The sequence below is a fragment of the Canis lupus genome, chromosome 9 (assembly GCF_003254725.2).
Source record: "Canis lupus dingo isolate Sandy chromosome 9, ASM325472v2, whole genome shotgun sequence".
Taxonomy (NCBI): Eukaryota; Metazoa; Chordata; class Mammalia; order Carnivora; family Canidae; genus Canis; species Canis lupus.
Genome location: NC_064251.1, coordinates 5,715,611 through 5,729,664, shown reverse-complemented (window position 1 = coordinate 5,729,664; position 14,054 = coordinate 5,715,611). Strand labels below are relative to the sequence as shown.

The following is a 14,054-nucleotide window of genomic DNA, read 5'->3' as shown; positions in this document are numbered from 1 at the left end:
CAGCCATTGAGTAAACAGGTCAGAATTCAGGGCAGTGGTCAGGCCTGGAGGTAAACTTCAGGAGTTGTAAGCTTGGTGGCGGCGGGTGACTCCACGGTGGTGGCTGAGGTTGTCCTGGAAGATGTCTGAGGGATAGTCTGTAGGGTAGAGGGAAAAGAAGAGCCAGTCAGAAGAAGACAGAGGTAAAGCCCAGGAGTGGGGCTGCCAGTAAGGAGAGGCCAGGGTGGGCTCGCACAGGACAGTGTGGGTGGTCCCCAGTGCCGCTCAGGACCACCCAATCCATGCCCTGTTCCACCACCCCTGGTGACCAGAGAGTACGGTGTCACAGGTGCTTTCCTGGGAGCACCTATCCCTTGTCTGAGATATTGTGTCCTTCCTGATGCTGGAGTGTCACAATGTGCTCCCTTCTGTGAAATGGTGGAAACAGAATTTGGTGGTTTTGTTTGTTTGTTTGTTTGTTTGTTTTTTTAAGATTTTATTTATTTATTCATGAGAGACACAGAGAGGCAGAGACATAGGCAGAGGGAGAAGCAGGCTTCCTGCGGGGAGCCCAATGCGGGACTTAATCCCAGGACTCCGGGATCATGCCCTGAGCCAAAGGCAGACACTTAAACCACTGAGCCATCCAGGTGCCTCTGGTGGTTTTATCCTTAATGTTTTTACATAGCAATAATGAAGAACTATTGTCTCCTTGTTAGTTCTCCTTTCCTCACTTTAAAAAATAAAAAGCAAAAAAAAAAAAAAAAAAAAAGCCCCACTATTTTTTGGCCCGTGAAATGCACTGATGGCAGCAGAGGTAGATGGAGAGGTGAGGGGGCAAGAGTAGTGCATGGGACCAGGAGATGCTGTGGCCTTGGAAGGTGGGTTCAGAAACACTGAGTAGAGAAGGTTGTGTGTCTGTTTCTGTTTTAAGCTTGGCCTTGAGGAGTAGGGGACTTTTAACACGGTGGAGATTTAAGCAAATGCCCCGAGGGTCGAGGTTGGGGCTGGTGGAGGAAGAGTAGGGGAGGTTTCATGGGGTGGGATGACAAGGCCATGACCTGGCCTGCAACAGAGGGCCTCTCTGTGCAGTGACCTGGGGCCTCCAGGGCGATGCTGAGTGCCCCCTGCTTCCCCCCAGGGCGAGCCACCCTTGGCCTTGGGCCTGTCTACCCAGAAGGCCCTCAGCATCCTGAAGGAGCAGCTGGAGGCGGTGCTGGAGGGACACCTGAAGGAGCGGAAGAAATGTCTCACATGGAAGGTGAAGCTTCTTCCCCAGGAAGCCAGAGCCAGGGTGGGATGGGCAGACAGACGTGGGAGGCCCAAGCACAGGCCCGGAAGCTGTGCTCATGCTGCGTGGTGTGACCCCACTGAAGCTTCCCTATAAAAATCAGAAGGAAGCTGGGGCTGCCTGGGGAGTGATGTCCTGGCCCCACTTGCTGCAGGAGCCCAAGCAGCTGGACCCCAGCCGAGAGCAAAGCGAAAAGACAGAGGCAGCCCTGGGCCAGGCCAGGCGGGTGTGGGAGGAAGGCGGCCAGATTCCAGCAGGATGCTGCCTCCCAGCTCCTTCCACGGGCCCCTCACTCCCCACTGCCCCTCCGCAGGAGCTGTGGAGAAGCAGCTTCCTGCACCACAGTAACCGCTGCTCCTGCTTCCACTGGCCTGGAGCCTCACTCATGCTGCTGGCTGTGCTGCTGCTGCTTGGCTGTCATGGGAGCCAGCCAGCAGGCAGGTAACCTTCCTCCTGCCTCTCATCCTGGGGGTGCTGGTCCACCCCTCCTGCCTCAGCCTCCCGCCTGGGAACGCCCCACGGGGACTGACCCCCCCCACACACACACACAGTCACAGTGGGTTCCTGAGTGGTGAGGGGTTCTCAGTTCCCTGCTGGCTGCCATCAGCACCCAAGCAAGACACTCTTCTCAAAAGGGACTGGGGTGGGGTGCCTCTGGTCAGCTGGGTCGGGGAGCCCCTCTCCCTGCTACTACCCCCACACCTCTTTCCACCAGCCATGGGGTGGAGCTGGTGAATGCCTCAGCACTGTTCCTCTTGCTGCTTCTCAACCTCCTCCTCATTGGGCGGCAAGATCGGCTGAAGCGTAAGGAGGTAGAGCGGAGGCTCCGAGGGATCATTGACCAAATCCAAGGTGAGGCCAAGGGCCAAGCATGGTGGGTGGGAAAAGGTACCCTATGATGTGTGTCAGCCCTACAAGCTCTCCTCCTGAGTCCCAGCCTGGAGCCCAGCACAATGGCGTTGCCAATGGTCAGTGTTCTGGGGGCTCTTGGCACCAAGAGCATTAGGAGGCTGCCCTGCCCTCTTTTGAGCAAGGACAGTGAGAGCAGGGACAGCTAGGCCTATGCAGCCAGTGGCCCGAGTGTGGCATGCAGGGTGGCTGACGGAGGCCTGGTCAGCTTGCAGGCTCACTAATGATGGGAGGCTAACAGAGAAGACCTTCTCTCGGCAGGAGGACAGTTGAGATTTTCTCTTCCAAGGCTGTCCTGTCTGGTGGTGTGGGGCCAGCAGGTAGGAAGATGGGCCAGAGAAGTCTAAAACCCACAAGAGTCAGGGTTGGGTGCCCGGAACCGGGAGCCCCAACGGAGCAGCTGTGTTCCTGAAGAAGGGAGTTGCTCAGTCAGATTTCTGCTTGTCCTTTGGTTCAGGTGGTGGTTATTAAGCCCCAGCTATGGATTGGGAAAAATAGGCTCTTCTGAGAGATGGTGGCTCCTGCTTTCCAAGGGCCTGTGGTCTCATAAGAGAAACACTCAGTGTCTGAGACCTTTCTCTAACCCGACCGGGCAGCTAGGGTGAGAAGGGGTTGCTTCATTCTGAAACGATCAGTTAGTTGTAGCCACGTGCCAGGCATGGGAAAGTATAACAGTGACCAAGAAAGATGGGCCCTGCTTTCCGAGAGCCTAGTCTCTTGCTCGTAACCATCAATGGCTCCCTCTTGCTCATCAAAGCAGCCCAGAACCTCTGAATCAGCCTCCAGCCTCCCTCTCCAGATTGTTCTCTTGCCATCATCCTCACCCCAAAACTCCTCCCTGGTGCTAAAGCCACTGCACAGACTTCCCTGCTTCTGTGCCTTTGCCCTGCTGTCCCCATCTGGCGTGCTTCTCCCTCCCTCAGCTCCAGCTGTCGGATCCTGCCCATCCTTCAAGACCCATCCTAAGTGCTCCCTTTCCCCTCGAAGCCGCCTCTGATCGCATCAGCTATCTCCTGCAGCTCCGGGCTCTTTCCTAACGCTCTGAGCATGTGTTTGCCTTGATGTGTATTATCTGCCCACATACATCTCTCTTTTCGGTTGCGGCTCCTCGAGGGCAGGGGTTGTATCATCTTTACCTTTGACCTTTGCACCCCCTCAAAGCCCTCAGCAGCGCTTGTGAAATGTGTTTGAATGGAATGAGGGTACAAAGAATATGAGCTTCAGGTGTTCAGAGGAGGTAGCGGTGCCTGGGCTGGCCCGGTGGGGAAGGCTTCACAGGGAGGTGACCTTGAGAGAGGGGTGGTGTTGGGATGAATGGTGCGGGTTGCTGCAAGCCTTCTGGGGAAGGAAGGAAAGCACACAGAGCTTCATGGTGTGTGCTGCATGGCTGATGTGTGGAGCTGTGGGTGAGATGGTTTCCTTTTTTCCCTTCTCCTCAGATGCACTCAGGGATGGCAAGGAGATCAAGTGGCCCGACGCCATGTACCCAGACCTCCACATGCCCTTTGCGCCATCCTGGTCTCTGCACTGGGCCTACAGAGATGGACATCTGGTCAACCTGCCAGTTAGCCTGTTAGTAGAAGGAGACATCATAGCCCTGAGGCCTGGCCAGGAATCATTTGCCTCTCTGAGGGGGATCAAGGTAGCTCGAGGCTTTTCTCCTTCCCTGAAAATGCTGTGGGAGCATCTACAGGCAATGGGGGAGGGTCCCAGGGCTAAATCCTGAAGCTTCCTGGCCAGCACACAGGCTCCTTGGCCAGAGCTCTGGAAGAATGGAGAAGATCTGGAATGTCTTTCTCCTTGTCCTGTTCTTTCTTTTCTCTGACCTTTAAGCTGCTAGGAATCTAGTTCCACAGCAACCCCCTCCCACCCTGCACCCCACCAGCTGACTCTGTGCTAACTGATGGTCTCAAACCCAATGAGATGTCCCCAGTTGGCTGGAATTGTCAAGAGAGAGTGGCTTCCGATTGAACCTGTTCATTGCCCTCACCCTCCTCCCCTTACTCTCTGGTAGGATGATGAACACATCGTCTTAGAGCCAGGAGACCTGTTTCCTCCTTTTTCTCCACCCCCTTCCCCCCGGGGAGAAGTAAAGAAAGGGCCACAGAACCCCCAGCAGCACCGGTTGTTCCGCGTCCTCGAGACCCCAGTGATTGACAATATCAGGTAGGGTCGCTGCCCTGCCTTCCTTCTGGCCCCTGGGTGCTCTTCCCGAGTGCCTCCATGAACCGAGGGCAGGGTGACAAGGAGATAGCCTGGTTTCTACTGAGGCCCCTTTAGGGTAGGCACCTCTGTGGGTTCTTCATTTTAGCATCTCATGAAAATTACTAGACTGGGTGATTGTTCCTTTCCCTGTGGGAACTCTGAGGGGACAGCTCAGGAGGCTGCTCCAGACCCCTCTCTCAGGGGCCACTTGCTGGGGGCCGGGAATAGGAGAGATTGCCTGACTCAGCGATGCCCAGTGCACGTGCGTGTTTCTGGCCTCCCCCGCTAAGAGCTTGCCCAACTAAAGGGTCACCCCTTTCTGCAGATGGTGCCTGGACATGGCCCTGTCCCGCCCAGTCACTGCCCTGGACAACGAGAGGTTCACGGTGCAGTCGGTGATGTTGCACTACGCCGTGCCTGTGGTCCTGGTGCGTGAGGCGGGCCTCGCGGGGCAGGGGAGAGGGCCAGGAAATGGGGGAGCCTCAGGGCCAGATTCAGGTGAGCGTGTGAGGGAAGATGGGGGTGGTCCAGAGTGAGATGGCCAGTGCTGGGGTTGGGGGGTGGGTGTGAGTGGGCAGAGGAAAGGGAGCCTTAGAGCCTAGGTCCTTCTCTGGGTGGGGAGCTAATAGGGCTGCACTTCTGCTGTTCCCAAAGGCTGGCTTCCTTATCACCAATGCCCTGCGCTTCATGCTGAATGCCCCTGGCGTCACATCCTGGCAGTACACCCTCCTCCAGCTACAGGTAACCTCCGCCCTTCTCCCTCTGCTGTGCTTTGCTCTTTCCTTGGAGGCTGGGTCCCCTCATGATGCCCTGGCTGTCCCTCCCTGTCTGTAGCCCAGGGGTCCCTCCAGCTCCAGCTTAGGAATGCTTGCTTCCCTTCTCTTCCCATTCTGGAAAGTTGTCCCATTCTATTAAGGGGATGGCTTTAGGGCTGGGGAAGCCCTTCTGTCCCTCCCTCTTCCCAGGCCAGCAGCTCTTTGGGTGCCTTCAGTGTGGTTTGTGCTTTCTCAGGTGAATGGCGTCCTGCCCATCCTTCCCCTGCTCTTTCCAGTCCTCTGGGTTCTGGCAACCGCCTGTGGAGAAGCTCGAGTCCTGGCCCAGATGAGCAAGGCCTCTCCCAGCTCCCTGGTAGGTTCTTCCAAGGCATCTTGGGGACAGTACAAAAAGAACAAAAATCAGGAGCAAAAAGAAGGTGTTGGCTGTGCCCCAGTGAACAGGTACAGAGGTCCAGCGCCACTCTGGGCCCAGTACAGGAGCAAGCCCTGGGCAACTCTCCATGTGGAAGGGCTCCCAGGCCAGGCCCTGGGAGGCAGGCAAGCATCCATCCTGGCATTCAGATGCGGGGGTTCGGGGACTGCCCAGGTGTCCTTAAACCAAAGGCGTCAGGAGCCTTGCGGGGGTGGGGCACCCACCCTTGCATCTTGGAGGCCTATGTGAGGGTGCCTCCCTGAGCTGGCGCCCTCTTCTCTGCACAGCTGGCCAAGTTCTCAGAGGATACTCTCAGCAGCTATACAGAAGCCGTCTCCTCTCAGGTACACTCACCTGGGACACCGTCTGCCCCAGGCCTCCAGAGCCACCAGCCTGAGCTCCCTCAAGCTGGCTGCCCCTTCTGGAACCCTGGGGCTCCTCCCCTACCCCATGGCCTTGGAGCCTCCTGTCTCATGTGGGCAATGTGCTCTGCCCAGACAAATGCCTCTCCACCCTAACTTCCTGGTGTCCCCGACAGTTTCCTCTGGTGGCCCCAGAGGCTATCTCTAGGGAAATAACATGGACTTTGTCTCTCCCACCAGGAAATGCTACGATGCATTTGGGGCCACTTCCTGCGGGTGATCCAAGGGACATCACCGACTCTGAGCCATAGCTCCAGCCTGCTGCACAGCTTGGGCTCCGTCACGGTGAGGGGGGCCCTGAGGGAGGACCCCCGCCTCAGCTGGCCTGCTGCCTGGCTGTGTCTGGGTGCCTGTCTGCCACTGGAGTGGACCCTGATGGGTTGGAGGATGCCAAGCGCTCTTTCCGATCCCCATCTCTCCCTCCAGGTCCTGTGCTGTGTGGACAAACAGGGGATCCTGTCATGGCCCAACCCCAGCCCAGAGACTGTGCTGTTCTTTAGTGGGAAAGTGGAGCCCCCACACAGCAGCCATGAGGACCTAACAGATGACCTGTCCACCCGCTCCTTCTGCCATCCCGAGGTAGAGGAGGAGGTACGGCCGGCTCCCGGGGACCCAGCTCTGGGCCCGGCCAGTGGCCTCAGGGAGGGCAAGGCTAGGAGGGAGAAGAAAGGCTCAGGCACAGTTAGGATCTGCTTCTGGGCAGTTCAGGCAGAGCCACCACAGCAGGCAGGGAGAGGACATACCTGCCCCGTCTCCCCGGTCCATGGCAGCCAGCGGGACCCTGGTCCGAGGCCTGTGTTCCTTGTTCTCCTCAGCCCCACGAGCGAGATGCCCTCCTGGCCGGTTCCCTGAACACTACCCTGCACCTTTCCAATGAGCAGGAACGTGGCGACTGGCCTGGTGACGGTCCCAAGCCCCCTGAATTCTACTCTCACCACAAAGCACATGGCCGCAACAAACACCCATCTGGCTCCAATGTGAGCTTCAGCAGGGACACGGAGGGCGGTGAAGAAGAGCCTGGCAAGGTGAGAGGAAAGGGGAGAGCAGGCACAGGGTGTCCTGGCCTCCCCGCCGCAGGGGCCAAGGGGTGCAGCCCATCCTGAGATGTCGTGGCCTCCATGCTCAGGCCTCCAGGCTTGGCCTCCTGAGGCCTCATCCAGGGCCTGGGGCCCTTCCAGAAGTAGGCCCTTTCTCCCTTTCTGGGTCTTACAGGTGGTAACTGGTTGGGGCAAGGCCCTTCCTTCTCGTCATAACCTAAATACAGAAAGCTGGTGGCTCCCTCTAAAATACACTCCCAACCCCGTCTGAAAGAGATCTTTTGTTGTTCCCTCCTTGCTCTGGGCATCCTTTTCTTAGGTACCACCATTGCTGGGCATCGATCCTAGGAGAAGCCAAAGTCCACCAAGGACAGGGAGAGGATTTGGGGGAGGGATGAGGAGAGCGTGGGCATGAGCATGCTGCTCACTGGGAAGGGGGTGCCTTCTCCCGGGGCCACCCCGGAACCTTCCCAGTCTGAGGCTCCCCTCCCCACCTGCCACATTTCCCTGACACCCAGCCTGGGCTGGAGGGCGAGCCCTATGAAGCAGAAGACTTTGTGTGTGACTACCACTTGGAGATGCTGAGCCTGTCACAGGACCAGCAGAACCCCTCCTGCATCCAGTTCGATGACTCCAACTGGCAGCTCCACCTCACCTCCCTGAAGCCCCTGGGTCTCAACGTGCTGCTGAACCTGTGTAACGCCAGCGTCACTGAGCGTCTGTGCCGGTTCTCGGACCATCTGTGCAACATCGCCCTACAGGAGAGCCACAGCGCCGTCCTGCCTGTGCATGTGCCCTGGGGCCTCTGCGAGCTCGCCCGACTCATAGGTACGCTGGCAGGATGGGGGGCCATGCTGTGCCCGCCACTGACCCCAAGCAGGCTGGTGCCCGTGAAGCGCACTGTCAGCCCTTTCAGCTTCTGACCACCCCCTTTAACTGGGCGCTGTTCCACAGTGCTTCCTAGTCTGGGGACATAGCCAATGGTGGGATGAATAGGGGGAGGGAACCAGCCCAGCCTGACTGGGGTTGTCTGTCCCTGCAAGAGAGGGAGGTCCAGGTGCTGTGCACTTCCCCCCAGACACTCCAAGTTGGCATCTCTCCCCCTGCAGGCTTCACCCCCGGGGCCAAGGAGCTCTTCAAGCAGGAGAACCACCTTGCACTCTACCGCCTCCCCAGTGCTGAGATGGTGAAGGAGACCTCACTGGGGAGGCTCTCCTGTGTCACCAAGCGGCGTCCCCCCCTCAGCCATATGATTAGTCTCTTCATCAAGGACACCACCACGAGTGAGCCTTCCGCACTTGGCCGGCATTAGGCCAGACTTTCCTGGAGCTTGGCAGGGCGGGGCTGCTTTTAGGTGTCCCTTTTTAGGGGGCCCTGGGCAGATGAGCCCTAGACTGCTTCCTAGTCTTCCTCAGATGTGGCAGGGATTGGATTTCGGGACTGGTGCTGGGATGGTGGTGGCCACAGGGGTTGGGGACCGTCTGAAGGGTGGCAAGCCCACATAGACCTGGGACATTCTATTCCCCAGGGGCTCCCTGGCACCCTTCTCGAGGACAGCAGGGTGGTAGCTGAGGCGGGAGTGAGAGGCAGCAGTGGCAGGCACTAACATTCGGCCTCGTCCTCCCCCTCCCCACCCCAGGCACAGAACAGATGCTGTCTCATGGCACAGCCGACGTGGTCTTAGAGGCCTGTACAGACTTCTGGGATGGGGCGGACATCTATCCGCTTTCCGGTTCTGACAGGTGGGTGAGGAAGCAAGCACCCCTCGTGCTGGTGGCACACGGCCCTGGCCGTCTGCTTGCCTGGCTCACAGGCCTGGGGGCATCTCAGGACCCCTCGCCTCACTTCTTCCCTGCTTCTCTGGTAGAAAGAAAGTGCTGGATTTTTACCAGCGAGCCTGCCTGTCTGGTTACTGCTCTGCCTTCGCCTATAAGCCCATGAGCTGTGCCCTGTCCTCTCAGCTCAATGGCAAGTGCATCGAGCTGGTGCAGGCGCCTGGCCAGAGCAGCATCTTCACCATGTGTGAGCTGCCCAGCACCATCCCCCTCAAGCTGAGCACGCGCCGCAACAGCTGGAGCTCTGACGGTATTGTGCACGCCTGTCCCGTTGGGGGCCCTACAGGGGAGGGCTTCTGGAGGGCCACAGAATCCGTCATAGTAGAAGGAACGGTGGGCATAGCACTGGCCCTGGAGCATCAAGATGGCACCTGTTGTCTGGCAACGTGGACGAGTCCCTTAGCCTTCTCATGGGTAATTAGGTGCCTGCTCTGCCCTTCTCACCGGTTTCTCGTGACCCTCTGATGGGATAGCAAAGAGCTATCTCTGAAAGTTATAAAGCAGCTGTATTTATAGAACGTTAGCCTTATTTGATCAGATAAAAGGCCTGGTTACAAACCTGCTGGGACAGAGGGACTCAGAACCACCCCACCCCTCCCCATTCTACCCCTCCCCATTCCACCCCTCCTCATTCCACCCAACAGACAGACTCACATGGTCTTATGGCCCAAAAGACCATGAATTGAGGCCATTGCTGAGAGTGAGGGCAGCCCGCTAGCCCTGGACCAGGGCTGGGCTCTATTGTTACTTCTTAGCATCATCACCTGACTGATGAGTACCTTTCATTGTCTTTTCTCCTGTGTCTGTTGGTTCCTTTGTGCGTCTTGGCTGTGTGTTTGTGCGCGCGTGGCTGTGTGTGGTCCCCCGGGGCCCACATGCTCATTGACTTGGGTGTGGCATCTGTGTGTGTGGCCTGGGCTGCCTCCTGGAATCTGCTGGTTCCTGGGTGTCCCGGCCGGGCTTTGTGCCTCATGCCTACCTGAAGAAGGGATCGGGGAGGTGCTGGAGAAGGAAGACTGCATGCAGGCCCTGAGTGGCCAGATCTTCATGGGCATGGTGTCCTCTCAGTACCAGGCCCGGCTGGACATTGTGCGCCTCATCGACGGGCTGGTCAATGCCTGCATCCGCTTTGTCTACTTCTCTTTGGAGGACGAGCTCAAAAGCAAGGTGGGGAGAGACATCCCCCTCTGCCTCCACCGACCCTTTCGCCCATGGGTGCATGGGACCATCTGTTCGTTGCCATCTGCCTTTTGCAGGTGTTTGCAGAAAAGATGGGCCTGGAGACAGGCTGGAACTGTCACATCTCCCTCACGCCCAATGGTGACATGCCTGGCTCTGAGATCCCCCCTTCCAGCCCTAGCCATGCCGGCTCCCTGCATGATGACCTGAATCAGGGTAATGGCACAGGTTTGCGGTGGGGTCAAGGGGGTTGTGGATGGCTCCCCTTCTTTAGAGGTATAGCTAGAAAGAGCCTCCATTGATCCCTCCTAATAAGTACATTCCCTTGAAAAATGGCTCTGGTCTCCCTGTGGTAACAACAGTTGACAGTGGAAGAGAGGAGACCCGGAAGCAGAAGGTTCTTTGCTTTCTTCCGGGCAAGGAACAGCCCTTAGAAGGCTGACTCCAGGGACACCTGGGTGGCTCAGTGATTGAGCATCTTACTTCAGCTCAGGGCATGATCCCAGGGTCCTGGGATTGAGTCCCACATCGGGCTCCCCATAGGGAGCCCGCTTCTCCTTCTGCCTGTGTCTCTGCCTCTTTCTCTGTGTCTCTCATGAATAAATAAAATATTAAAAAAACAAACAAACAAAAAAAAACAAAAAAAAGAAGGCTGACTCCAAGGTGAAGGACAGGGTTTCATCCCCACAGTGTCCCGAGATGATGCGGAAGGACTCCTCTTAATGGAGGAGGAGGGTCACTCAGACCTCATTAGCTTCCAGCCTACGGACAGCGACCTCCCCAGCTTCCTGGAGGACTGCAACCGGGTATGATGGCATGGTCTGCACCCCTTTGTCTCCCGAAGTAGTCCAATGACTGGTCCAGAGAAGGGGGGCAGGGACCACCTCCCCAGCCTGAGGCTACTGACATCTGTGCTTCCTCCAGGCCAAGCTGCCACGCGGCATCCACCAGGTGCGCCCCCACCTGCAGAACATTGACAACGTGCCCCTGCTAGTACCCCTGTTCACCGACTGTACCCCTGAGAGTGAGTACTGTGGCCATGGCGACCGAGGAGACCCAGGCACCTGGCGGCTCCGCAGGAGATGATGTACCATGCTGGGAGCAGAACAAACCTGAGCTGGGATGAACCAGGGAACATAGGGGGCGGGAACTGTGGGTGTCCCATTCTAGGGCTCAGAAGTGACTGTCAGTCACTTGACATTCATATTCTGGGATGAGGGGAGGACTGTCCCAAAGAGGGGCTCCCTTCCCCTGTTTCCTGTTCTGTTGTCCTGTGGGTCTCTGCTCAGAGCCTCACACAGGGCTCCACCTGCCTGACTCTTGTGCCCCCCAACTCTGCCCCCTCAGCCATGTGTGAGATGATCAAGATCATGCAGGAATATGGGGAGGTGACCTGCTGCCTGGGCAGCTCTGCCAACCTGAGGAACAGTTGCCTTTTCCTCCAGAGTGACATCAGGTCAGGGTGATGCCCCAGATTGGGGGCTTGCATGAGGCTGGGGCATATTTCATGGCTGATCATGCTATGGCTGGGAATGAGGGGCCTGGGCACGATGAGAGGAGAGGCGACAGGTGCTTGCCTAGTCCCACGGGAGGTGGGGTCTTCACAGAGTGTAGCTCATGGGTGTGCTTTCCCCTTGCACTGAGCAGCATTGCCCTGGATCCTCTGTACCCATCCCGCTGCTCCTGGGAGACCTTTGGCTACGCCACCAGCACCAGCATGGCCCAGGCCTCGGATGGCCTTTCTCCCCTCCAGCTCTCAGGGCAGCTCAACAGCCTGCCCTGCTCCCTGACCTTTCGCCAGGAGGAGACCATAAGCATCATCCGGCTCATTGAGCAGGTAGGGGCTCAAGCAGGTGGAGGGGGCAGGGATGGGGAGCCTGCAGAGTGGGGAATGGTGACACGGGATCTATCTGGGCCCCCAAGGGCTGACTGCCCTCCAAGAGAGGCTTTCCCAGGCAGTTTTATTTGCCCCCACCCTTTCCTAGCAGGAGCATCTGGGGCATCTGGCTCTGGGCTGAGATTTGTCGGCTGTAGGCCCGGCCACAATCTGTCCCTCCTGGTCCCTAGGCTCGGCACGCCACCTACGGCATTCGCAAGTGCTTCCTCTTCCTGCTGCAGTGCCAGCTGACTCTCGTGGTCATCCAGGTGAGGTGGGGTCTGCATGGGCATTGCCCATCCCTCCCTGCTTCTCCACTCAAGGGCTGGCTGAAAGTCCAAGGTGGCAGGCTGGGAGATGCAGCACAGCCTAGAGGGCCCCTAGCCTCTGGAACCCCTGGACTTGAGGAGATGACCCCATTGGCAGAACTGGCCCCTGCGGCCCTAGCTCCTCTGGCCATCTGGGCACGGGGCAAGTTTGCCAGAATCTAATCCTGCTTCCTGGGCTTTCCTGGTCTAGTTCCTCTCTTGCCTGGTTCAGCTGCCACCGCTGCTGAGCACCACCGACATCCTGTGGCTGTCCTGCTTTTGCTACCCTCTGCTCAGGTGAGGGTCATGCTGCCCATCCATATCCAGGCAGGCAGGGCTGGGATGTCACCGAGCAGCCTCAGGAGCCCAGGTTCCGCTCAGTGCTCATGTCCCCTGGCACAGGAGGCCCTGGGGCGGGGTGGGGGCGCTCTCCCTTGTCTTGTCACATCTCCCCTCAGACCTGTCCTCATTCCTAAAATTCCCCAAAGGCTTCTTCCCAAGTGGGAATCGGGGGACAGAGGGTCACAGCCACCACCCTTCACCAAGTCCATCCTTTTCAGCATCTCTCTGTTGGGGAAGCCGCCCCACAGTTCCATCATGTCTATGGCCACAGGAAAGAACCTTCAGTCCATTCCTAAGAAGGTAAGCAACGGGGAGTCCTGTGAGCCTGGGCTTTTCCTGAGGACTATGGGTGTGGAGGGGGCCGAGCCTTCGGGGAGAGAGAGGCTTCCATCAGAACTCCCCTGAACCAAAAGGGAGGTGGTGGTACAGAGCTGAGAAGGATCCTCTTGCCCTGGGTCTGCCCGTTTCCTGAAGAGGCTGCTGAGCCCGGTGCCAGAGGGGCTGCCGCCGTGGGAGTGACAGGCCTCCCTTCTTTCTGCAGACCCAGCACTACTTCCTCCTCTGCTTCTTGCTCAAATTCAGCCTCACCATCAGCTCGTGCCTCATCTGCTTTGGCTTCACGCTGCAGAGCTTCTGTGACAGCTCCCGAGCCCGCAACCTCACCAACTGCTCCTCCATCATGCTGCCCAGGTGGGTCCTGACCCTACCCCTCCACCTACACCTCTGCCTGCCCACTTTCCTGGGGCCCAGGGGGCGCTGAGTCCACCCCTTGCTTTGGCAGCCATGCTGACACAGCTCCGGCCTGGTTTGATGATTTTGCCAATGGGCTGCTGACGGCTCAGAAGCTCACGGCCGCCCTGATCGTCCTGCACACAGGTGAGGGGCTCCCAGGGAGGGGCCAGAGGTGGCTGGTGGGGTGCCCTGTGGGCAGGGCCTCCGGTGGTGGCAGGACATCTGATGCCCCCCACTGACCCTGTTTTCTCCAGTCTTCATTTCTATCACCCATGTGCATCGCACCAAGCCCCTGTGGAGAAAGAGCCCCTTGACAAACCTCTGGTGGGCCATGACGGTGCCTGTGGTGTGAGTATCTGTGGACGGGGCGGGGGCAGGGGCGGGGGCTTTGGCAGGACTGTGCTTCGAAGTCCTGCTTCCAGGAGTTAAGGCAGAGGTGGAGTACTGCCTTCCTTTAGCTGCTCGAACTGAGAAAAGCAGGGAAGGAAGCAAGAAGACCCAGGCTCATGCGGGCTGCCGCCTCTCCCTGCAGCCTCCTGGGGCAGGTGGTCCAGACAGCAGTGGACTTGCAGCTGTGGACGCACAGGGACAGCCAAGTCCACTTTGGCCTGGAGGACGTGCCTCTGCTGACGTGGCTCCTGGGCTGCCTCTCCTTGGTCCTTGTGGTGGTCACCAATGAGATCGTGAAGCTGCATGAGATTCGGTGAGCCACGGCCGGGCCTCCCTCTGGGGTCGGGCGCATTCTTGAGGC

General features: G+C 58.3%; 1 protein-coding gene across 20 annotated transcripts in view; it reads left to right on the top strand.

The window, feature by feature from the left end:
* Positions 1–14,054, top strand: part of TMEM94 (transmembrane protein 94) — a 35,769-nt gene that overhangs the window by 20,406 nt on the left and 1,309 nt on the right. For 7 of the 20 annotated variants that reach the window (XM_025467965.3, XM_049114560.1, XM_049114565.1 and 4 more), the window contains 29 exons: positions 1,121–1,240; positions 1,584–1,711; positions 1,986–2,122; positions 3,619–3,821; positions 4,194–4,345; positions 4,710–4,812; positions 5,039–5,125; positions 5,396–5,512; positions 5,860–5,916; positions 6,175–6,279; positions 6,421–6,585; positions 6,810–7,019; positions 7,550–7,859; positions 8,141–8,314; positions 8,671–8,773; positions 8,899–9,116; positions 9,852–10,033; positions 10,123–10,273; positions 10,736–10,851; positions 10,970–11,069; positions 11,393–11,501; positions 11,693–11,882; positions 12,113–12,190; positions 12,441–12,526; positions 12,790–12,871; positions 13,113–13,261; positions 13,353–13,447; positions 13,558–13,651; positions 13,836–14,006. In XM_025467965.3, the coding sequence (XP_025323750.1) occupies positions 1,121–1,240; positions 1,584–1,711; positions 1,986–2,122; positions 3,619–3,821; positions 4,194–4,345; positions 4,710–4,812; positions 5,039–5,125; positions 5,396–5,512; positions 5,860–5,916; positions 6,175–6,279; positions 6,421–6,585; positions 6,810–7,019; positions 7,550–7,859; positions 8,141–8,314; positions 8,671–8,773; positions 8,899–9,116; positions 9,852–10,033; positions 10,123–10,273; positions 10,736–10,851; positions 10,970–11,069; positions 11,393–11,501; positions 11,693–11,882; positions 12,113–12,190; positions 12,441–12,526; positions 12,790–12,871; positions 13,113–13,261; positions 13,353–13,447; positions 13,558–13,651; positions 13,836–14,006 (3,992 nt within the window). Of the gene's footprint in view, positions 1–1,120; positions 1,241–1,583; positions 1,712–1,985; positions 2,123–3,618; positions 3,822–4,193; positions 4,346–4,709; positions 4,813–5,038; positions 5,126–5,395; positions 5,513–5,859; positions 5,917–6,174; positions 6,280–6,420; positions 6,586–6,809; positions 7,020–7,549; positions 7,860–8,140; positions 8,315–8,670; positions 8,774–8,898; positions 9,117–9,851; positions 10,034–10,122; positions 10,274–10,735; positions 10,852–10,969; positions 11,070–11,392; positions 11,502–11,692; positions 11,883–12,030; positions 12,191–12,440; positions 12,527–12,789; positions 12,872–13,112; positions 13,262–13,352; positions 13,448–13,557; positions 13,652–13,835; positions 14,007–14,054 lie in introns of those variants that run through there. The other 13 variants (XM_025467966.3, XM_025467963.2, XM_049114558.1 and 10 more) reach the window with 9 other exon arrangements.